The 23,691-nt window shown below is 41.5% G+C and overlaps 1 protein-coding gene across 4 annotated transcripts in view; it reads left to right on the top strand.

Annotated features, from left to right (window-relative positions):
• Nucleotides 1-5,710: 5,710 nt before the first annotated feature.
• Nucleotides 5,711-23,691, top strand: part of fxr1 (FMR1 autosomal homolog 1) — a 100,595-nt gene continuing 82,614 nt past the window's right edge. Inside the window, exon 1 of one of the 4 annotated variants that reach the window (XM_048541565.2) lies at nucleotides 5,711-5,954. In XM_048541565.2, coding sequence (XP_048397522.1) covers nucleotides 5,904-5,954 — 51 coding nt within the window. In that variant the 5' untranslated portion in view covers nucleotides 5,711-5,903. The remainder of the gene's footprint in view (nucleotides 5,955-23,691) is intronic. The other 3 variants (XM_059651120.1, XM_059651119.1, XM_059651121.1) reach the window with 3 other exon arrangements.

Raw genomic sequence — 23,691 nt, 5'->3', positions numbered from 1 at the left:
GGTCGGTAAACTTGTAAAGGCAAGGTTTAGTGGGACTTATCAAATCAACAAAAAATTGAGCGAGGTGAATTATTTGGTAAGAACACCAGATAAAAAGAAATGGGATTTAGATGCTTTGAGAGAAATAGGGAGAGTGGAAGAAGAGGTGGTGGAGTGGCATTGCTAGTCAGGGTTAGTATAGCAGCTACTGAGAGGCAGTTTGAGAATGATATGTCTACAGAGTCAGGTTGGGTTGAAATCCAGAACTAGAAAGGAGCAGTGACTTTGTTGGGTTTTTTTTTACAGACCTCCTAATAGTTGCAGAGAAGTAGAGGAGCAGATTGGGAGGCAGATACTGGAAAGGTGCATAAGTCACAGGGTTGTAGTCATGGGTGACTTCAACTTTCCAAATATTGATTGGAAACATTTTAGTTGTAATAGTTCAGATGGAGCAAATTTTGTCCAGTGCATTCAGGAAGATTCCTGACACAGCATGTAGATAGACCAACACAAGGAGAGACCACTTTGGATTTGGTGCTTGGTAATGAACCAGGCCAAGTGTTAGACCTGTTGGTAGGACAGCGTTTTGGCATAACAATCATAACTCTGTTACTTTTACAATAGTCATGGAAAAGCTTAGATACATACAGCAGGGTAATGTTTATAATTGGGGGAAAGGTAATTACAATCCTATTAGGCAAGAACTGGGTGACATAAATTGGGAACAGATGCTGTCAAGGAAGAGCACTATAGAAATGTGGAGATTGTTTAAGGAATGCATACTGCATGTGCTTATGTGGTCGAGTGAGGGAGCCTTGGTTCTCAAGAGAGGTCAAACAACTGGTTAAGAGGAAGAAGGATGCTTATATAAGGTTTAGGAAACAAGGAACGGAAAAAGGCTCTGGAGGGAGACAAGTTATACAGGAAGGAGCTGAAGAAAGAGCTTAGAAGAGCTTTAAGGGGGTATGAGAAAACCTTGGCAGATAGGATCGAGGAAAATTCCAAGGCTTTTTACACGTATGTGAGGAATAAGAGAATGACCAGAGAAAGGGTAGGGCCGATCAAGGATTGTACCGGGAATTTGTGCATGGAGCCTAAAGAGATAGGAGAGGTCCTTAATGAATACTTTTCTTCGGTATTCACAACTGAGAGGGACCTAGTTGTAGGGGAGGACGGTGTGAAACAGGCTGGTAGGCTAGAGGAGGTGGATGTTAGTAAGGAAGATGTGCCAGGAATTGTGAGGAAGTTGAAGATAGATAAATCCCCCGGGCCTGATGGGATTTATCCAAGGATTCTATGGGAAATGAGGGAAGAGATCATAGGTCCTTTGGCAATGATCTATTCATCCTCACTGTCCACGGGTATAGTTGCCGGAAGATTGGAGAGAGGCAAATGTCATTCCCTTGTTCAAAAAAGTCAATGGGGATAACCCCGGAAATTGCAGGCCAGTTAGTCTTATGTCAGTGGTGGGCAAATTATTGGAAAGGGCTTTAAGAGGGAGGATTTATGATCACTTGGAATGGCATAGTTTGATTCGTGATCGTCAGCATGGATTTGTGAGGGGTAGATCATACCTCACAAACCTTATTGAATTCTTTGAAGAGGTGACCAAACACTTGAAGGTAGAGCAGTGGGTGTGGTATATATGGATTTAAGTAAGACATTTGATAAGGTTCCCCATGGTAGGCTCATGCAGAAAGTAAGGAGGCATGGGATAGGGGGAAATATGGCAGATTGGATTCAGAATTGGCTGACCCTTAGAAGACAAAGGATGGTAGTGGACGGAAAATATTCAATATGGTGCTCAGTTTCAAGTGGTGTACCACACGGATCTTTCCTGGATCCTCTTCTATTTGTGATTTTTGTAAATGATTTGAATGAAGGAGTGAAAGGGTGGATTAGCAAGTTTGCGGATGATAAGAAGCTGGGTCAAGTTGTGGACAGTGCGGAGGGCCGTTCTAGGTTCCAGTGGGACATTCTAAGCCCTCGAGAGTTCCTCTAAGTGCTGTTCAACATGGTGGAGTACTGTTTCATCAACTGAGGCTGCACAATACTTGCTAATTAGGTTTCCTTGCCCATATTTGACCTGATGTCATGAGACTTCAATGTTCAGGACTCCTACCTGACTGGATGGCGCTATGCCACCACCTATATTTGGTCCGTCCTGCTAGTCATGTTGCTGTATGGCAGCATGTTGTGTAAGTGTCACACCTGCACCACGTGAAAGTAGCTTACCTGGATACAAGCAAATCCCCAGTCTGAAAATCAATCCTTATTGGAACAAAGGGGGACCATCATCAATCATTGTGTGCCATTACAATCAGTTAAGGTCCACCTCAGTTCAAGGGTTACCTACTGTCATTCATCCACTAAGGACTGCTTCCTTTGACTTTCAGACATGGCATTTGCCTGCAGCCCAAGTAGTGTGTTTGCCACATGAGCCATTTGCACATACTGTATGTATGGTATACGCATAGAATGCTTTCATTCAGCAACATATCTACCCCATCCCCTTAATTGTCCAGTAGAATGGTGACATGCTTCATGCCTTTCCTTCTGATTAAAAGCAGTGTAAGTGACAGAGGTTACTAGCCTGTAATTTAGGACTGAAGAGCCAATGTGCCAGAAAGCAATGCAAGTCAAAGAGGCTGACAGCCTCCGAGTTCATGAAATGTGAATAAATGCTAAAACAAGTAAGCTAAGAGACCTAAGATATATTGTGTGTAGATGAATGAAATGTGTATGTGTCTTTGTGCACAAAGCAGTCTGATAGAAGCATGCACGGCAAATGTGTCCCTGATATCGAAAGTGAGTGCTTTGTGGAGTTGGTCAGCAAAAACCCATAATGGTGAGGTAAGGCTAGTGGTTGGCAATGCTTTTTGCGTGGAGGAAGTATGGAAGAGGATGGTGTCTGTGGAGTTTGCAGGGAAATGGTAGTGATGGCAGAGATGGGTGCAGACCCAGAGAAACAAGTGATAAACTGTGGCTACCAGGTAACTGGTTTGTCTTTTATGTTGGGAATTGATACCATCTCCTTTCTTGGGACAGGAGAGGACAATGGAGAACTGTATAGAAATAAGGTGAGATTGGCTGTTAATAAGATGAAAATGCATGAAAATAAGGTAGTTGCCACTCATTAGTGAGATTCAAACTTTGCAATTTAAATCCTAAAGATAAAATTGGAAATGTTTTCTTGAAGTTGTGAATCTGACTTTTTTCAGTCTCGTTCTTTATCAATGTACCCAACATTAACCATACCATTCAAGACAGTGGAAAGTTCTACATTATTATTGTGTCAACACATACAACAGCCCCATCTGCACATTTTTAAATGTAGTTCTGCTTTACAAAACAATCATCACCAAATATCTGTCATTGATTTGCTTGCTATAGGAGTACTATGATCCCCATAGAGATTAATGACTAAAAGAAACGAATCTCCAAATGATGCCCCTCATCAGAAGGAGATAATGGATAGTTTGAATAATGAATGGATAAAAGTGAATAATGAATTCAATTTTTAAACCCATACTGTAACATTCTAACCCAAAATCAACACAAATTAATATGCATGAACAGATAATTAGTATTTCAATAGAAACAATAAATTACATTTGGAAAATTACATAATTGATACAATAAAAAAGCTCTCAAATTTTTCAGCATCACACTCTGCATAAATGTAGCACCATATGCAGTATCAAAGTCCTTTAACCTCTGCGCTCTGTAAGATCTCTCATTATCCATTGATTTCATCCATGAGTCACATTCATTGGCAGCCCACTTTCATTTGATTACTGTAAAGGTGCTAATACCAAAAAGATGCAGTTCTACGATTTCTCTCTCCCTTTGGTCAAAACAGTGCTATTTTGTAACAGTTTCAACTCAATTTTAACCTGACCACCCAATAGCAGCCAGGGCTCATATTTCTTGCAGCAAACCCATCCAGCTCTTTGAAAACCAAAAGAACTGTGGATGCTATAAACCTGGAACAAAAACAGAAGTTTGCATCTGGCAGCAGAGATAATAAGAACTGCAGATGCTGGAGAATCCAAGATAAAAAAGTGTGGGGCTGGATGAACACAGCAGGCCAAACAGCATCTTAGGAGCATAAAAGCTGACGTTTCGGGCCTGGACCCTTCATCAGAAAAGGTGTGAAGAAAAAAGTCAGAGTTAATGTTTCGGGTCTAGTGACCCTTCCTCAGAACAACCCATCCAGCTGTTTCCTGTGCTCGAACTATTCACACTGCTTTTAGGTTTCTGTCCCTTTTAAATAACTTGCACATTGAATCAGCAAGAGTTCCTTTATGCTCTGTTTATTTCTGCTGAACGTAAAGGTTTTTTGGAGAGTTCTGCATGCTTGTCATAAATACCAGAGGTTCTGTGTCCTTCAGGAGCAAAATAATTAAAACTCGATGCTACCAATTAGCTCCTACTTGGCTATCATTTCAATTGCAACCTCAAGTCGCTGGCTCAGTTCTCAGAAATGACCTTCCAGCCAGAAATTCCAATTATGCTTTAAAAATACAAATTTCTAACAAACTACATAGTTCATGGTATAAGTAAAAGGAACTGGACTAACTGTTATTCCTAAAGAAAGCAAAATCTTATGGTGGCTCACAATTTGCAAAAGCCTCGCACTGTGACCCTGTTGAGACTCCACCTGGAGTACAGTGAGCAGATCTGGGCACTACACCTGAGGAAGAATAAATTGGCCTTGGAGGGAGTACAACAGAGATTTATAAGAATTATATCTGAATGTCAGGGGTTGAGTTTTGAGGAGAGATTACATAAGGCTATATAAATTGTATATTTTCTCCAGCATGTAGAAGGGTATGGATGATTTGGTTGAAGTCTTCAAGCTATTAATAGGAAAAGACAGGGTAGATAAAGAATTCAAGAAACAAGGGCACAGTCTAAAAATTAGGGCCAGACCATTCAGGAGAGATGTTAAGCAGCACTTCAGTGTGTAAAGGTGATAGATATTTGGAACTCCCAGAAATGGTGTTTGACACTAAACCAGATGCTAATTTTAAATTTGAGAGTTTTTTTCTGAGACAAGGGTATTAACGAATGTGGGCCAAAGGCAGGTATGTAGAGTTTGGGCACAAATCAGCAATAATCTCATTGAATGGCACAATAGGCTTACTTGCTTATTCTAGTTGCTGTGATCCTATCTCATCGTCCCAATGTCAAATTACAACTCTGAGTAGTAATAAATTCAGAGAACACATATACTGTTCATGTGAATTAGTGAGCTGCAGTAATGTGTTGACATAAAGGATCAAGGGAAGTTTAATCTTGCAAACCTAGATACAGGTTAAAAAATAAACGCTATCGGGATATTTACAGTTACTTTGAGTAGGGATGAGAGTTGTAGGAGGCAAGAAAGTTCAGTATTGAATGTTGATCGTCCAAAGTTAGGACAGTGAGAAGGCAGGCAATGCTGAATCTTGGCTAGGATCATTAATGCTAAGTCCGGATGTGAAATTGGCAACTGCTTCAGCTTTCCAACCCGGCATTTAAATCATTGCACCTTTTCAAAAGGGACAATAACTCTTGTTCCTTTGATGGTTCTGCTGATATCCGACATTCTCCTTTGTAAGTAAGAACAACTTACTTTCTTTTAAAAGCGCAATGATGCATCTGACTGCGCGATCACAGTTTCAGGTGTAGTGTTGAATTGATTTACACGCTGTTTCACACTTCGCAATTGTTGATTTATTAGTCCTTGGAGATGAAAACCTTTACCAGTGGGACAATTCTGGCAACCATTCAGGAGGAGACTGAGTATCTGAGAGCAAGTGAGTTGATTCATAGACGGGATGTTGACATCCATTAGCTTTGGTGTCTGACTCCCATCGCTCGTTCCTGTGTGTGTACAAATTCTAGAAACACATCCCAGTCTCCCCTGCGCTTCCAATATGGAAGAGCTGACGGTCGAAGTGCGCGGCTCTAATGGAGCATTTTACAAGGTAAGCCCCCTTATCATCTACCGGAAATCTTGTTTTGGTGTTTTTAAAAAGTGTTACGACTGTGTTCAACACGGACATAAGGGCTGCATATAGCTGAGTGTGTAAAATGATGCGGCGCGGCTTTCTCTCGGCGCTAGACAGGTTGTAGTCGCTGTCGAAGCTGCAGGCCTTGCTGAAGAAAGTCACTAGGCCTTATTCTCACATTTCTTTGCCGTTCGTATTTATTTCTTCACGTTTCAGCTGTTTTTAAAATTGTGCTATTTTATAATGGACGATTAACTGAAGGATTTTGTTATTTTCTTATAATCTTTCAATGGCTGTTTAAAAATCAACTATTTTGACGGTTCTCCCATTTATTTCTGTTGCCCTTTGTGTATAGAAAGATAGTTTTAAAAACCTTTTACGTTTACCAACTGTTTTAAGTACGTCATTGGAGTACATACCTCACCGGCTGTTACTTGTCAGTCATGTTTTATCAAGTTTAGAAAACCGCTTGGAGTCTAATTTCAAGTTATTTTTAAACAAGGACGCATGTTGACGCCGCTTGACCGGAGGTATGTTATTTTTACCATAAAAGTGCAGAGGAAAGTTAAAATGACGAAAAGTCTATATGCGTGTTACTTTGAAAAGGGGTTGCTTAATGTGTGTAAATGATCAGTTAAAATAATTGCACAAAGAAATATCGAACATGTTTCTTTGCTTAGTGGTGAAAATGCGTTGAAAAGGTTTATTTCCTCTAGGTTTTATTAGATCTCGAATTCTTTTGACGCGTTTCAAACCTCAACTGTCTTAACACAATGCATCTTAATCTATTGAATTTGAACGCAGTAGAAACAGGCGAAGTATGAACCTGGGCGCGGGAGAACTTGACGTTAAATTTTTGCTTTAAAATAGTGTAAAATGATGTAAGCGTGAATATTATCGACAGATGACGAATATTTTCGAAGCTACTTTGAATAAATACGTTCTTAAGGTTTTAACCACGTTATGACGATGGCAAAGATGACGGTCCCATTCATGAGATAACAAGGTGTAGAGCTGGATAACATAGCAGGCCCAAGCAGCATCAGAGGGAAGCAGCAAGGCTGTCGCTTCGGGCCTAGACCCTGATCCCATTCATGATCGTTTTAAGTTTTTAAGAACGGAAAGGATAGGATCAAAGTTTTCAGTCTGGCTCTTGGTTAAGTGTCTTTTTTTTTTACTTTTCGGCAGATGTTTTGGATTATGAAAGCTTGTATATTTTGGATTTTTTATTAGGTCTGATAGTAGTTGTTATTTTCAAACCATAATAAGGCTGGTTTATGATTTTGCCTCCCTTGGACGAGAAGTTCTATCTTAATTGGAACCTCAGTCTTTTCTGTTATGACTATGAAATCCAGAAATTGTCGGAAAGAACTCAGATCATCACAACAACAACTTGAATATTTATTCTGTTCCCTTTTTAAAGCACAAGACATATCACACAAGCATTATAAAACAAAGTATGATACTGAGGCATGTATTAAGATAATACAACTTAAACAGAGATCGGTTTTAAGGAATATGCTAAAGGTGAAAAGTGAGGTGGAGGTGTAAGGAGGAAATTCAAGAACTTGGAGTCTGGACAGCTGAAATCAGTCCATACAAGTGGGGATGCACAGTGGCCACAACTGAAGTCATGTAGATATCTTGAAGCATTTTGGGGATGAAGGAGAATGATAACTTGTTTGTTTTCGGTTGAGATAATATTGCATATGGTGTCAGGGAGTTTCTTACTGGTTGATTGTTGCTATCTATCTCACCTTTAAGTACTTTTACTGATGTAGCCTCCAGAAAATTCTGGATATTCACAGTTGTCTGGGAGAAGAAACTCCTTTGTGTCTCAGTTGAAAATGAGAAATCTATAACCATGCCCTCTAGTTAAAGATCCCCCCCCACTAAAAGAAATCTCTTCTCAACATTTACCCTGGCAAGCCTCTTCAGAATCTGAGATAACAAGGTGTAGAGCTTGATGAACACAGCAGGCCAAGCAGCATCATAGGAGCAGGAAAGCTTCTGCAGTTCCTACTGTGTCTTCAGAGTCTTGTATCTTTCAATAATATTATGAAAGATTTACTAGCAGAGCATTTAGAAATACATAATATGGTCAAGCAGAGGCAGTTCAGGCATGACACTTCCTTTAAGAATTTAAGGAATTTAACAAGCAGCATAGCTAAAGGGGAAGCAGTGATATTATATCTGGATTTTCAGAAGGTGTTTAAGATACCAAACATTAGGCTACCGCATTAGATAAAATCTGTGATGTTGCCATAATATATTGGCATGGATGGAGGAGTGGTTAACTGATGGAAGACAGTTAAGATAAAGGGGACATTTTTAGGATGATCACTTGTGTGAGGCCATAGGGATCACCGTGCTGGGGCCACAGTTGCTTACAGTGTACTTTCGTGACTTGGATGAGAAAAGTGAATCACTATTGTAAAGTTTGCAGATGACAAGAATAGGTGGGAAGGTGACAATAACAGAGCCTTCAGATGAATGTAAACAAGTTACATGAGTGGGCAAAAATTGAGCAAATGGAATATCTTGTGGTGAAATGTAATGCTCTGTTCTCTGATGGGAAGAACAGTGGAGATGGATAATGTTCTGCAGAACAGGGATCTGGGAGTTCTCAACCATGAATAACAGAAAGCTAGCGTCCATCTTCAGCAGTTAACAGGAAAGCAAATGGAATATTGGCCTTTGAAACAAAGGAAATAGCATAGTAGAATAGACTATTACTGTACAAAGGCACTATTCGGACCACAGCCAGAAAACTGAACAATGTTGTGTCCCTTTTCTATGGACAAATATACTGGCATTGGAAGCAGTTCAGAGAAGGTTCACTAAGCTGATACTGGGTCTGAGGAAATGTTGAGTATGTTAGGCCTGTATTCCATTGGAATTTAGAAAAATGAGATCAACTTATTGAAAAATACAAGATTCTTGGATGACTACAACATTGATGTGATGGAGTTGTTTTTCCTCTCTTGTGGGAGAGTCTTAAGACCGGAGGGCATAATCTCAGAATAAGCGATTGCACATTTTAAATCAAATGAGAAAATTTCTTCTCAGTGGTTGGTGAATCTGTGGAATTCTTCACGACAGAGGGCTATTGAGGCTGGATCTTTAAAAATTTCGACCTTGAGTATACTTAAATAGTTAGAGAATCAAAGGTTATAAGGAACAAACAGAAAATGGAGTAGAGGATTATCAGGTCAGCAGCCTCCTTCTGCTCTTAGACTTTATAATCCTAAAATCATGCCTCGTTCTTCTAAACTGTAATGAATAAATACCTCACCTGGTCAGCTATTCCTGATAAGTTCACCTTTCATCTCAAAGTAATCTCTTCTGTACTGTCTCCATTGCTAGTTTAAAACAATTGTATTGTCAGGATTGCAATATAGGCCCCCTAATAGTCGCAAATAGAGCAGATATATAGACAGATTTCTGAAGGCTGCTAAACTAATTAACATAGTGATAGGAGATGCCAGTTTTCCCAACATTAACTGAGATGGTGATAGTGTGAAAGGTTTAGGGGAATGAAATTCTTAAAATGCACCTAGGAGAGCTTTTTAAGTCAGTATGTAGAAATCGCCACAAAAGAAGTTGCAGTCCTGGACTTCAATCACTCACTTCATGATATAATTTAAGTATCAGTGGGTGGAGCATTTTACAAACAGTGTATCTTCGATTCAAGATTGTTAGGGGGAAAGACAAGATGGGCCTAAAATCAAACTTCTAAGCAGTGGGAAGGCCACTTTTTTAAAATTTGAGTAGGACCAGATATGATTTGGCCATACTGAAAGCAGATACTTTTTAGGTAAATCGGTGTCAAAGCGGGGAGACACAGTCAAAAAGGAAATAGGGAACATACAGGGCCAACATCTTCCACTAAAGATAAAGGGTGGGACCAATGCATTGACTGACCCCTGGATGCCGAGGGGAAATACAAGATTGCATAAAAAGAAAAAGGGAGGTCTATAGGAGATACCAGAACGTTAAAACAGCAGAAGCCCTGTAGGAGTGCTGAATGTGCAAGGGGGAACAAAAAGGAACATGAAAATAAAGTCACAGGCACCATAAAGAAAATAAGTTATTTTGTCAATGAATTCAGGGTAAGAGTACCATTTAAGGATCACAGTCGTAATTTGTATGTGGAACTGGAGGATTGAGGTAGGCTTCTAAATGAATACTTTTGGTGGTGTTCAGTATTGAGAGGAATGATGTACTTAAAAAAACAATCAGAAAGAAGGACTGGTACAATTAAAGAATCCTCCAGAGGCGACAGATAGGAGGACCTGAGTGGTCTGGTAGGCTGAAAACTATATAAACCCCCAGGGCTGGATGATATGTATCTCAGCTGTTGTGAGGCAAAAGAAGAAATAGCATGGCGCTGGCAATAATCTTCAATTCCACTGTGGCACAGGAGAGGTAGCAGAGACTAGGAGGATATCTAATGTTGGGACAAGGGAGTAAGGGATAGACCAAGAACTTACAGTTGGTTGGTTTAATCTCCAGTGGTGGGGAAATTATTGGAAGCAGTTCTGCAGGACAGAATTAATCTGCTTTTGTAGGGCAGGAATTAATTTAAAAACATGCAACATGTCCATTCAGGTCCCACAGGGTCATTGTTGGGTTTTTTTGCTGTTCGTTTCACATATATAGGATTTTGAATTTGGAGGGTTCATCACTAAGTTCGAGGATGATACAAAAATTGCTGATGTGGTAAATAGGAGGATAAACTTGGATTTGTAGGAGGATTCTGATGGGATGGTCAGGTAACAAATATAATTCACTTCAGAGAAGTGTGTGGTGATACAATTGGGCAGGACAAACAAGGACATGCAATGCATGATCAATAGTTGGGCCCTGGGAAGCACTGAGGATGTGCACTTGGTTTGCATGGACACCAGTTCCTTAAGGTAGATAAGACAGCATATGGGATACTTGCCTGTTATCTGCAAAGGCATAGCAGTTAAGAAACAGGGAGGTTGTACTGGAATTATATAAAATTTGGTTCGACCAAAAGTATTGTGGATTGTAAAAGGGATGTGATAGCGGTGGAAATGGTGTTGAGAACATTTACCAAGATATTACCTGGGCTGGAGAATTTTGGTTAAGTGATTGTGTATAAACTGGGGTTGTTTTCTTTTTTGAGTCCAGGAAACTGAGGGTGGTCATGGCTGAGATGTGTAAAATGGAGGATCAAGGATAAGGTAGACAGGAAGATGACTGTGATTCCTCCATCAAGGTAAAAATGACCAGGATGCTTAAATTTTAAGGTAAGGGGTAGGAGGCTTGGAGGGGAGTTCCAGTCTTGGTCACTCTTTGAGTGCATCTTCCTAATAATTATCAAGTCTTATTTATTTCTGTTTGTGCCATCAACTCATCTGTCTTGTTCGCAAAAGTTGCATGCATTCAGATAACGTCTTTTTCAACCGTTATTACTTTGGGTATAATCTCTGCTCAGTTGAACCCACACTCATCAGCTAATTATTTTAAACCCCTGTGTTGTGTCATAGAATCCCTCCAGTGCAGAAATAGACCATTTGTTGCATCAGGTCTGCACCAAACCTACGAAGAGCATCCGGGCCACGTGCGTGCATGCTCTGTAACATGGCTACTATTTACCACGGCTAATCTACCTCATCGGCACAGCTTCGGACTGTGAGCACTGAAGCACCCAGAGAAAACCCATGCAGATTCAGTCAGAGTGGACAAACCCCACTCAGGCAATCTCCCAAGGTCAGAATTGAATCAGGTCCCTGGCACTACAGTTCACTAGTCCCAGCACAGTTCAAACAAAACCTGTTCCAACAGAACTACTGACTTTGCCCAGCACTGGGAAGTGCCCCATGAAGTGGAACCCATTTCTTCCATCCATTCTTTGAGCCACGGCTTTGACTCTGATCTTATTTATCTTGTGCCAAATGGCATATGGCTCAGGTAGTAATGCAGCTCTAACCTTTTGTGGTTCTGCTTTTTAATTTACTTGCAGAAATGCTTGTAATCCCTAGTCGTACCTGTGTTCTTATCACCCACATGGGCCATGACAAATAGATCCTTCCGCTTCCATTCTGTTTGTGTGTAGCTCAGGAAATACCTTGAAGCAGGACTTGTTGGTGCAGAGAACAGTATCTATTCCTGTAACAGAAAACGATCCATATTACTAAACTGTGTTCACGTGTGCACATGCCCCACTCTGGACCATGGTGCTGCGGTCAACTTGCTCCCCACCCTCCAGTCTGAGCCCTCAACTATGGTAGCTGTTGCACAAGAGCACTGGCTGATGCTATATCAAAACTAAATTCTGGATTCCCATACCTGCATCACACCAGAATCCACCAGTTCCTCTTCCTCTCGCATTGCTGCTCAGCCAACGTTTTACAGCTCATCTGTTCAATTTTACTTCATTTGGACACTAAATATTTTAAAAGTTAACTTATTATGGCAGAAAGCAATTAATAACTTTCTACTTAAAACTTTTGGTCAACCAAGAGATGTGGCAGAAATTACCCAACAATCACCTACTTATTTTCCTGTGATGTCACAGTTCTGCTCTGATAACTAGAAATAAGTTGAAGGGGATCTATGTTGTCAGTTTTGTCTCTCCCAGTGCTGCTGCCACCCTTCGCATATAGGTGCACTCTTCACTTTATGGTGCTGCTGTTTGATCTCTGTTGCATTGTTTCAGAAGCTGCTGGCACTTGTGCAGTTTCAGAAGCCCCTGATCCTGATCCCGATCCCATCCTCTCTTGCTGGTTCAGAAGCTGCTGGTCTTGCGTATGGTAGTGGCTGTTTTGGTAAAAGTCAGAAGTCACATGATACCAAGTTATAGCCCAACAGGTTTATTTGAAATCAAGCTTTCAGAGCATAGTCCCTTAGTCAGGCCTGTTGAGAAAGAAGCACACAGAATTTATAGGCAGAGAGATCAAAAGATCATACAAGTGGTATGAGTAGAGTGTCGAATAAGAAGTCTGCAAGTGAACAAAAGTGTCAGATGGTGTGAGTAAACTGTCAACAGCTGAATAATGAGCCAAAGGATGAGCTCTAATCCAAATAAATGAGGCACAGAGGACAAACAATTAAAAATAGGATGGTGCTGGAGACATTGCAAATGACTGGAATAACATGAGAGGTATGAGTTGCATGCTAAGGGTCTAACCAAAGTAATAAGTAATCCAAAACTATACAAACTAATTAAGGTAGAAAGATCGTAACAACCTATCAAGGTGATGATATCAAAACAGGACAGTAAGAAAGATTTTACTGATACAGAACAGTATGGTGGGGTCACATGTAGTATGACATGAACCCAAGATCACAGTGGAGGCTGTCTTCATGAGTGCAGAACTTGGCTATCAGTTCCTGCTTGGCGATTCTGCGTTATTGTGTATCTCAAAGGCCACCTTGGAGGATGTTTACCTGAAGATTGGAGGCTGAATGTCCTTCACTGAAATGCTCCCTGACTGGGAGGGAACATCCCTGTCTGCGATTGTGGCGCAGTGTCCATTCATCCATTGTGGTAGCGTTTGCACGGTCTCGCCAATATACCATAACTTGGGGCATCCTTACTGCAGCATATTGAAACACAATATTGGCTCAGTCACATGAGTATCTGCTGTCAATGTGACAAGTGATGTTCCCATGCGACAGGGTTTTGTGGTGTTGTGGCCAGTGTTGCCCTGAAGGCTGGGTGATTTGCTGCAAATTATAGTCTAAGGTTTGGCAGTTATTTTGAAGGTGAGAAGTGGAGGCATAGGGATAATCTTGGTGAGATTTTCATCATTGATGACATGGTGAAGGCCGTGAACAACATGGTGTAGTCTCTCTACTCTGAGAAAGTACTGGACGAAGAAGGATAATCTGTTGGTCATACCTTGTGCCCATCTTCTGATGTGGTTGTTGTGACTTATATGCAGTGGCATGTCAACTGGTAATTGATGAGTTGAGCATTGTATCCCATTCTTATGAGGGCATCCTTCAAAATCTTTGAGTCTGTCGTTTCCTCCTCATCTCAGCTGCTCCTACATGTGTGCAAGACTTGTCCAAACAGGACGGCTTTTTTAATGTGTTTAGAGTGGAAGCTAGAGAAGTGTAGCATAGTGAGATTATCATGGGCCTGTAGTAGAATGAGGTAATGAGGTGTCCTTCCTCGGTGGAGACGGACTATTCTCCAGAATCAGTGTTAAGTCTGGTGGGATGAAACTTTTTGGTATTGCTATAGTCCTTTCATTGATTCCTCACCATGAGTCCAAAGGAAGAAAATGCCATCTATGTATCTGCAGTATAGCATTGGTCAAAGGTCTTGCGCAGCAAACTCTTGCTTGAACTTGTGTGTGAAAATGTTGGCATATTGGGGTGAACATTTGGTCCCCCATGGCTCTTCCCTGTGTCTGGTAAGAACTGGTTGTCAAAGGTGAAGACGGTGTAGTCAAGGATGAAGTGGATGAGTTGCAGGATGGTATCTGGAAATTTGGCAGTTGTTGCTATTGAGTACTGAGGGTTGTTAGAGCAATGCTGTAGTCCTGGGGAATACTGATGTAGAATGCCAAAGTGTCCATTGTGACAAAGAATGTTCCTGATTTGACTGCTCCGTGGGTGCTGATTTTCTGTAAGAGGTCTATAGTGTCACGACAGAAGCTGGGGGTTCCTTGTACAATGGATTTCAAGACAACTTAGACATAATGAGAGAGGTTCTCCATAGACAGTCCCGATGCCTGATATGATGGGATGTCCAGATGTGTTAGCATTGTGTAACTTCAGAAGGCAGTAGAAGTCTCCTGTGTGGGATGAGAATGCATAGAATACTCTGAAGGTCCTGATCAGTGTGTTGAGTTGATAGGTGTGTTCTTTGGTTAGATCGACATGTAGTTGTCTGGAGTGTTCCTGGTTGTTCAGTGGTCAATACTGCAAAGAAACAAATAGTCTGTTCTGTTCTGCATGATGATGGCACCCCCTTTGTCTGCATGTTTGACACTATTGCGATTGGTCTTGAGAGGATGAATGACATTACGTTGTGCCTGGGTTCTGCACTATCTTATGAGCGTGGCTGATGAACCAGGCATTTAACACATCTTGATCATATGTGCTGCGTCTAGGGCTGCAGCCTTCTCGAGCAGATGCTACGACAACAGATGAGTGGACACTGTACTCTCAGTCAGGGAACACTTTAGCCGTCAAGAACAAACAGCGCCTCATCTTCGGGTAAGCGACCTCCAAGGTGGTCTTTGAGGTACACAGCAACGCAAATATGCAGAGTAGAAACTGATACCCATGAAGATGGCCTCAACCATGATCATGTCGCACTATCACACTTCTGTATCTGTAAAATCTTCCTCGCTGTCCTGTTTGATGCCACCACCTTGATAATTTACGATGGCTAATTAGTTTGTACAGTTTTACGTTACTCATTACTTTGTTAGACCCTTGGTTTATGACTGTTATACGTAGAACATTACGGCACAGTACAGGCCCTTCGGCCCTCGATGTTGGGCTGACCTGTCATAGTGATCTGAAGCCCATCTAACCGATGCTATTCCAAGTACGTCCATACGCTTGTCCAATGATGACTTAAATGTACTTAAAGTTGGCAAATCTACTACCGTTCCAGGCAAAGCATTCCATTCCCTTACTACTCTCTCAGGAAAGAAACTACCTCTGACATCTGTCCTATATCTTTCACCCCTCAATTTAAAGCTATGGCCCCTCGTGGTCGCCATCGCCATCCTAGGAAAAAGGCTCTCCCTTTCCACCCAATCTAACCCTCAGATTATTTTATGTCTCAATTAGGTCACCTCTCAACCACCTTCTCTCTAACGAAAACAGCCTCAAGTCCCTCAGCCTTTCCTCGTAAGACCTTCCCTCCATTCCAGGCAAGATCCCAGTAAATCTCCTCTGCACCCTTTCCAAAGCTTCCACACCCTTCTTATAATGCAGTGACCATTACAGTACGCAATACTCCAAGTGCGGCCGCACCAGAGTTTTGTACAGCTGCAGCATAACCTCTTGGTTCCGGAACTCGATCCCTCTATTAATAAAAGCTAAAACGCTGTATGCCTTCTTAATAGCCCTGTCAACCTGGGTGGCAACTTTCAAGGATCTGTGTACATGGACACCGAGATCTCTCTGCTCATCTACACTGCTAAGAATCTTACCATTAGCCCTGTACTTTGCCTTCCGGTTACTCCTTCCAAAGTGCATCACCTCACACTTGTCCTCATTAAACTCCATTTGCCACCTCTCAGCCCAGCTCTGCAGCTTATGTATGGTCTCTCTGTAACCTACAGCATCTTTTGTCACTATCCACAACTCCACCGACCTTCGTGTCGTCTGCAAATTTACTAACCCATCCTTCTACGCCCTCATCCAGGTCATTTATAAAAATGACAAACAGCAGTGGACCCAACACCGACCCTTGCGGTACACCACTAGTAACTGCTCTCCAGGATGAACATTTCCCATCAACTACCACCCTCTGTCTTCTTTCAGCAAGCCAGTTTCCGATCCAAACTGCTACATCTCTCAAAATTCCATTCCTCCACATTTTGTACAATAGCCTATTGTGGGGAACCTTATCGAACACCTTGCTGAAATCCACATATGCCACATCAACCGGTTTACTCTCATCTACCTGTTTGGTCACCTTCTCAAAGAACTACCTGTCGTGTTGTTCCAGTCATTTGGGTTTGTCACCTGCACTATCTTATTTGTAATGTTTTGTAAATCTCTGTCTGCCTCAATTGGATTATAGGCCATCCCTTCGCTTGTTATTCAGCTGTTGACAGTTTACTCACACCGTCTACCACTTTCGATCACTTGCAGAGACTTCTTATTCGACACTCCACTCACCATTGTATAATCTTTTGATCTCTCTGTCTATAAATTCTGTGTCTACGTGCTTCGCTTTTACTTCATCTGATGAAGGGGTGCTTATGATTTCAAACAAACCTGTTGCTGGAAAAACTTGGCAGGTCTGGCAGCATTTGTGAAGGGGGGAAAAAAAAAATGGAAGTTAATATTTTGGGTCCAGGGACCCTTCCTCAGAACTGTTGGACTATAACCTGCTGTCATTTGACTTCAGACTTTGTTCTGTCCAGTCCATCACCAGCGCCTTCACGTCATGGCTGTTTTTGGAAGCTGCTGTCCTCTCTGTTTTGTGCGCAGCTTTGGAAGCGTCCGGCCCCATGTTCTATTGTGCTACTTCGGGAACCGTTGGCACTGCTGATTGTGCTGTTTCAGTGGCTGCTGGTCGCACTATCTTGTGCACTGTTTAGAATCTATTGGTATCTCCAGCAATTGGGATACATTTGTGACTGTGGAACATTCACCCAAATCATTATTTGGTTTATCTAATACAAAGTCTCATGTTAAAAAAAAGTGTGTTAATTGCAGCTCCAGTATCCCACCACACCCGGCACCTTTTCACCTGCAACCGCAGGAAATGCTACACTTGCCCCCACACCACCTCCCTCACCCCTATCCCAGGCCCCAAGATGACTTTCCACATTAAGCAGAGGTTCACCTGCACATCTGCCAATGTGGTACACTGCATCCACTGTACCTGGTGTGGCTACCTCTACATTGGGGAAACCAGGCGGAGGCTTGGGGACCGCTTTGCAGAACACCTCCGCTCGGTTCGCAATAAACAACTGCACCTCCCAGTCGCAAACCATTTCCACTCCCCCTCCCATTCTTTAGATGACATGTCCATCATGGGCCTCCTGCAGTGCCACAATGATGCCACCCAAAGGTTGCAGGAACAGCAACTCATATTCTGCTTGGGAACCCTGCAGCCCAATGGTATCGATGTGGACTTCACCAGCTTCAAAATCTCCACTTCCCCCACCGCATCCCAAAACCAGCCCAGTTCGTTCCCCCCCTCCCCCCCCCCCCCACTGCACCACACAACCAGCCCAACTCTTCCCCTCCATCCACTGCATCCCAAAACCAGTCCAACCTGTCTCCGTCTTCCTAACCCCTCTTCCTCTCCCCCATCCCTTCCTCGCACCTCCATCTCCGACCTACTAACCTCATCCCACCTCCTTGACCTGTCCTTCTTCCCTGGACTGACCTATTACCTCCCCACCTATACTCTCTCCACCTATCTTCTTTTCTCTCCATCTTCGGTCCGCCTCCCCCTCTCTCCCTATTTATTCCAGAACCCTCACCCCATCCCCCTCTCTGATGAAGGGTCTAGGCCCGAAATGTCAGCTTTTGTGCTCCTGAGATGCTGCTGGGCCTGCTGTGTTCATCCAGCCTCACATTTTATCATCTTGAACATGCCTTGTTTTTGTTGTCTTTTACTGAATGTTAAAGAAGCTTTACAATCCCTAATTTGTTGAGATGTGGTTCTTTTCAATTTAATTTATAGGTTGATTTTTCTACGGCTAAGACAATTGTTTGCCTTGTACAGTGTGGAGCACTGATTTTGTTCTTAATGAACTAGTGTCAGTTTTGGCAGTAGTGAAATCTTACAAGATTTTGTTGCTTTGAAAACATATATTCTGAAAATATTAACTATCAGCAACTAGATGTAATTTTAAAGTTGGCCAGATTCTGATTTAAGTATTAATTTATTATAAGTTATTCCTGATGTATTGAAGAACAAATTTTTAACATGTTACCCAATGTAGTAATGCTACAGCCTAGTCGTGGTTGTTACTGGACTCCTTGCTGTTCCATTGACATCCTATCTGTCATCACACGTGCGTGTTAAAATTCCTTCCCCTTTTTCTTCGTCTTTCCGTCCCGTCCCGTCCCGTATTTATGTCTGACCAGAGCTGCATTGTAGTAGGCCTGGGCAATGTACCGATGGGGTTTTTTAAATTATCCACAATGTGGATATTGCTGATTGGGACAGCATTTGTTGCCCTCCTGTAGATTGATTAGCTTGCCAAATATTAGATGTATAATCTATGAAGCTGGGTTTAATTGCGGATTCTGGAAAATCAGCTGGGATCATGATAGTGCCCATCCTGAATTGGAAAAGGTGTGGTGAGCTGTCAACTTGAACCATTATATTTATTTGGTGAAGGCACCCTTTCAGTACCGGTAGGACAAGAGTTGCAGGACCCACAGACAATGAAGGACGGGTGATTTTTGTTTCAAGTTAGGATGGTGAGTGACTTAGGGGAAGCTTTGCAGTTGGCAATGTTTCTGTGTATTTGCTGTGATAGTTCAAGTTGTAGGCCTGGAAGGTGCTTTCAAAGGAACCTTGCTGAGTTACTGCAGTATGGCGTGTAGATGGTATACGTTGTTTTTGTTATGTGTGGGTATTGAAGAGAATGAACGTTGTGGTTAGGGCCCCAGTCAAGTGGGCAGCTTTTGTGCTAGATGGTATCAACTTCTTGTGTTGTAGGACTAAGTGTATCCATGTGAATGGAGGGTATTACATTATACTTGTCTTTAGATGAGAGCAGGATTGAGCAAACAAAAAGTGGATCAGTTGTGTGAAAGGTTGTTTTTTTTTTGTTGAAAGGTTAAAATCAATCTGGAATTATGACCTAAGCACACTTCCAAGAAAGCATGTAGGTGCAGTAGAGAATCTCTGAAGTAGAAGTAAATACATTAAACCATGTTTTCAACTTAATTTTGTTTGTGCTGAGACCTTCTTGTCTTCCCATATAGCTTGTAATTTTTTCATGTGCATTAAATTTAATGTTCTGTTAAAGAATGTCTGCAGTGCAGTGTGAATATCTCTCGGCGACTAACCACTGAGTTAACCAATTGAAAAAATATTAAATGTGATCTTTGAAATCTGACGTTAAGGGGATGTGACGGCCTAGTGGTATTATTGCTGGCCTGTTAATTCAGAGACCCAGATAATTTTCCGGGGACCTGAGTTCGAATCCCGCCGTGGCAGATGGTGAATTTGAAATCAATGAATATCTGGAATTAAGAATCTAATGATTGTGAATCTATTGTTGATTGTTGGGAAAACCCATCTGCTTCACTAATGTCCTTTAGGGAAGGAAACTGCCGTCATTACCGGTTCTGGCCTAGATGTGACTCTAAACCCACAGCAATGTGGTTGACTCTCAACTGCCCTCTGTCAATTAAGTTTGGGCAAAAGCCAGTGACTCCCTCATCCTGTGAATGAATAAAGGGGTGGGGGGAGCAAAAAAGGAATACCCATCAGCTTGGATCATATCAGAGCCCGCAGCATCTTTGAGCAAAAGTGCCTAAGCCAGTCAGCCAGAACTTAAAAAGTGGATGTTCCTTCCTTTCTGCTTGGATCCTTATGTTTGCTCCATCATAAATGTTGACCTCAGCTATTTCAATTCATTGCTGAGATGTCAAATAGCGAAGGTTCGAGCACTCTGGGTAGTGCTCTTGCAGTTATAAAAATGGCTATGCTGAAAGCAAAACTGTTGAACAACAGCAAAAAAGTAACGAAACAATGAGAAATTGTCCAGGTGTATTCTGTCCATCAAGGCAGAACAAACCTGCTGCAGCCACTTACTGTCACTGATAAATATTCCTAATTGTCAACCAAGTCATGGAAAGGATCCAGCGCATTGCAATGAAGTTGTATAAACTCCAAAAGCCTCTGCTTACTTTGTTCCACCATGACCACTTGTCTCCAGACATTGCAGCCTCAACCCAGCTTGCGCATAAATCAAAATTGAAGTGTGATGAAACAGAGCTCTTTATATCGAGGCAACATTCTAATAAAGTGTGCCATTATAGAGCTGTGGTAAAACTAAAATCAGCAAGGATAGAAATAAAATCTCCGATGTTCTTGAGTAGATTTGTAGCTCGGGTTGTGGATGCTGTGCTTGGATTGGGACAAAACCAGGATCCTAGGACTGGCCAAACAGAGACAAGCACAGGAATTCCTAGAGGCCAGTTCTCCACCAAGAAAGCCACTAACAAACACAGAACTAGACCCGATATATACACCACTGTGAAGGAAAGCAAATCAAATGGACCCCAGAGTTTAAACACCAGATGGAAAAACACAACAGCGCTTCGTCAGAGGCTGCACTGATGATGATACCCAGCAGAATAACAAAATGTCTGCCAAATGACGGACCAGCTTGGCAAGCGAACCAACCACAGCATTTCCGATGTCTGTAGATTTTTTGGTAGAAGACGGTGATGGTTTCCAACTCGATCATCATCTCAGCCCTACAACATTGTTAAATGAGTTCTTTTGACCTAGCCTTAACCACTTTCAACTGTTTCATCAATGTCTTCTCTCTAACTCCACAAATCAGCCTGATTGATCAACACTCCATTCACCATCTTGAACATTCACTCCCTCCACCACTGACTTTTTTATTGACAACACTGTCCCAGAAATCAAAGAAAACTACAATAATTCTGAGGTTCATTTCATAACACCTTTTCAAACCTATTACTGCTACCACCTAGAAGGGCAACTATCTCTGGATCGGAGCACTACCACCTTCAATATTTTCTCCAATTACATAACCTTTATTTTGTTCCTTCCTTGTTTCCCAATCACATTCCTAGAACTCCCTATTTAACAAAGCTGTGAATATACCTATGCTAGTTGAAATGCATTGGTTTAAATGGTGAAAACTAATTAGGGATGGGCACTTAAATTGGGCCACTTGCAGAGCCATCATTAAAAAGAAGCTGATCACGTGATAACACCTGGACAACGTCTAGGGTTGGGCTGAATGGGTAGCAGGAAATGCTTGTGCTATGCCAGCTTCAGGCAATTACTAACTCTATTAGGAAAGAAGCTAACAGTCTTGTCTTGGCATTGTTATGGACCAGACTGAACCACCCTCAAAATACATTACATTTAAAAGATAGGATCTAGCCTGACATTTTTCTTTCTTTAAATGCAAGTGCAAAGCATTTCATTCCGGATACAACTTAATTGGTCATACTAAAGATTTGAAGCGTAATGCACATTACTCATACACAATAGTCAAAATACAGCAAGAAGAAATTAGAATAACAACTTAACTGGAAAACTTAATAGAGTACTAGATTATTTTGCTACCAAACAGTAACTGTTCCAATATGGTAATATCCAGTGAACATCCTTTAGCCAAAAGGCAAGTTCTGAAAAATGTATTGTCTCTCAGGCAGTTCTCTAGTCCAGGAGGAAAGCCAGAAAGTGTGAGAGTAGTGTGGAGAGATGTACTGGAACTTCCAAATCTTCTTCGACACCCAAACGACTGCTCCTACCGAAAAACTAAAACTTAAAAGTCTTTGGCCCTTCCGTTCAGGCTGTGTCTATTGTCCCAGCTTTTTAAAAGGCAAAGACCCCAAAGCCTCACAGCTGCTTACGTTTTGTGGGTTTTCAATAGAAACCTCCCCTCAAAAAGAAGGACAAAATATACCTCTTAAAGATATACTATCGTCACAACATTCTAAGGTTTTACGTTCACACTTTTTTCCAGAATTAAAACCATCAAACCACAAAACGTTGGAGCAGGAGTGAACCACTCAGCCCATTGTGTCTGCTGTGTCATTTAGTGAGATCATACCTAATTTGATAATCTTGTGCTCCACTTTCTTTTTGTATAGAAACCTTCATTCCATTAGTGTTTAAAAATCTGTCTCATCTTTCGGAATATACTTAAGATCCAGACTTGGCAACCCTTTATGATAAAGTATTCCATAAGTTTGCTCCCTCTGAGAACAGTAATTCTTCAGCTCTGTCTGCATTTTTTAGAATAAATTTAGTTTTCGTAATATAAATTTTAGGTGTATGTTAAAAAAAATCAATAAGAAAGGGCAAGTAGACTTAGTAGAAGAGGTCATATCTGCTGAGCTAAGTTCAAAAATACTTTGCAAAGAGGTTTTGTGTGATGGGAACTGGAGCTAAATTAGTTTTTAAAAAATTGGTAAAATTCATGTACTGCATAAGATTGAAAATGAGTAATTTATTTATAGGTTAGCCCAGAGCAGGCTACGTTGATATGGAAATGGAGGAACTTCCTGTCTTCAGTCTATCTGAGTGTTTGTTTGCTGAGAGGGTATTTTCGTTCCAGAGCAAACTTCATTGTTTACAGATAACTAAGAAGTTAGCGACAATAAACAGTAGGCCATCCTACTAAGTAAAACATTGAACTTAATCAGCAATTTCATGGAAGGTAAATGAGACTTACTCTGTTTCCATCTTGAGGAACAGAAGATGGAACATTGCCTGGTTGGAAGTGTAAGAAAATCTCCTGTGGGCCTAAGACTCCAGTTATGTCCTATCCACCAAAAGCAAGATGTATTCAATCCAGTCAATTACTTTTCTAACATTTTACCTTAAATATCAGCAAAGGGATGAAAGGAGTGATTTGAAAGTGCTGTGTAGTAACACCACCTTGTGCTGCTCAGTGACGATTCAATTTGGATTCTGCTAGGACGACTGTGCTCCAGGTCTCATTTCTATAATACAATGTTGCCCCATACACAAGTTAAAACAGCTAAACACAGGTAAGAATGGCTTGTTGTGGAGAAGGGTCACTGGACCCAAAACTTTGACACTGATTTCTTGCTGTAGATCCTGCCAGATCTACTGAGGTTTTTTTCTTCAGTTTGTATTTGTTCATGAGAGTGACTGCCATTAACATCAAGGCAGCGTTGGAGTAAACATGGCATCAAGAAGCCCCAGTAGTGCTAAAGTTAGTAGAAATCATGATGAGCCGCCTTCTCCAATTGGAATCTCACTGAGCACAAAGGGAGATGGCTGTGGTTCTTAGATGCCAATCATTTGAACCCCATGACATGGCTGCCA

This window comes from Stegostoma tigrinum, chromosome 14 (genome assembly GCF_030684315.1).
Source record: "Stegostoma tigrinum isolate sSteTig4 chromosome 14, sSteTig4.hap1, whole genome shotgun sequence".
Taxonomy (NCBI): Eukaryota; Metazoa; Chordata; class Chondrichthyes; order Orectolobiformes; family Stegostomatidae; genus Stegostoma; species Stegostoma tigrinum.
This window is presented reverse-complemented; position numbering and strand designations above follow the sequence as displayed.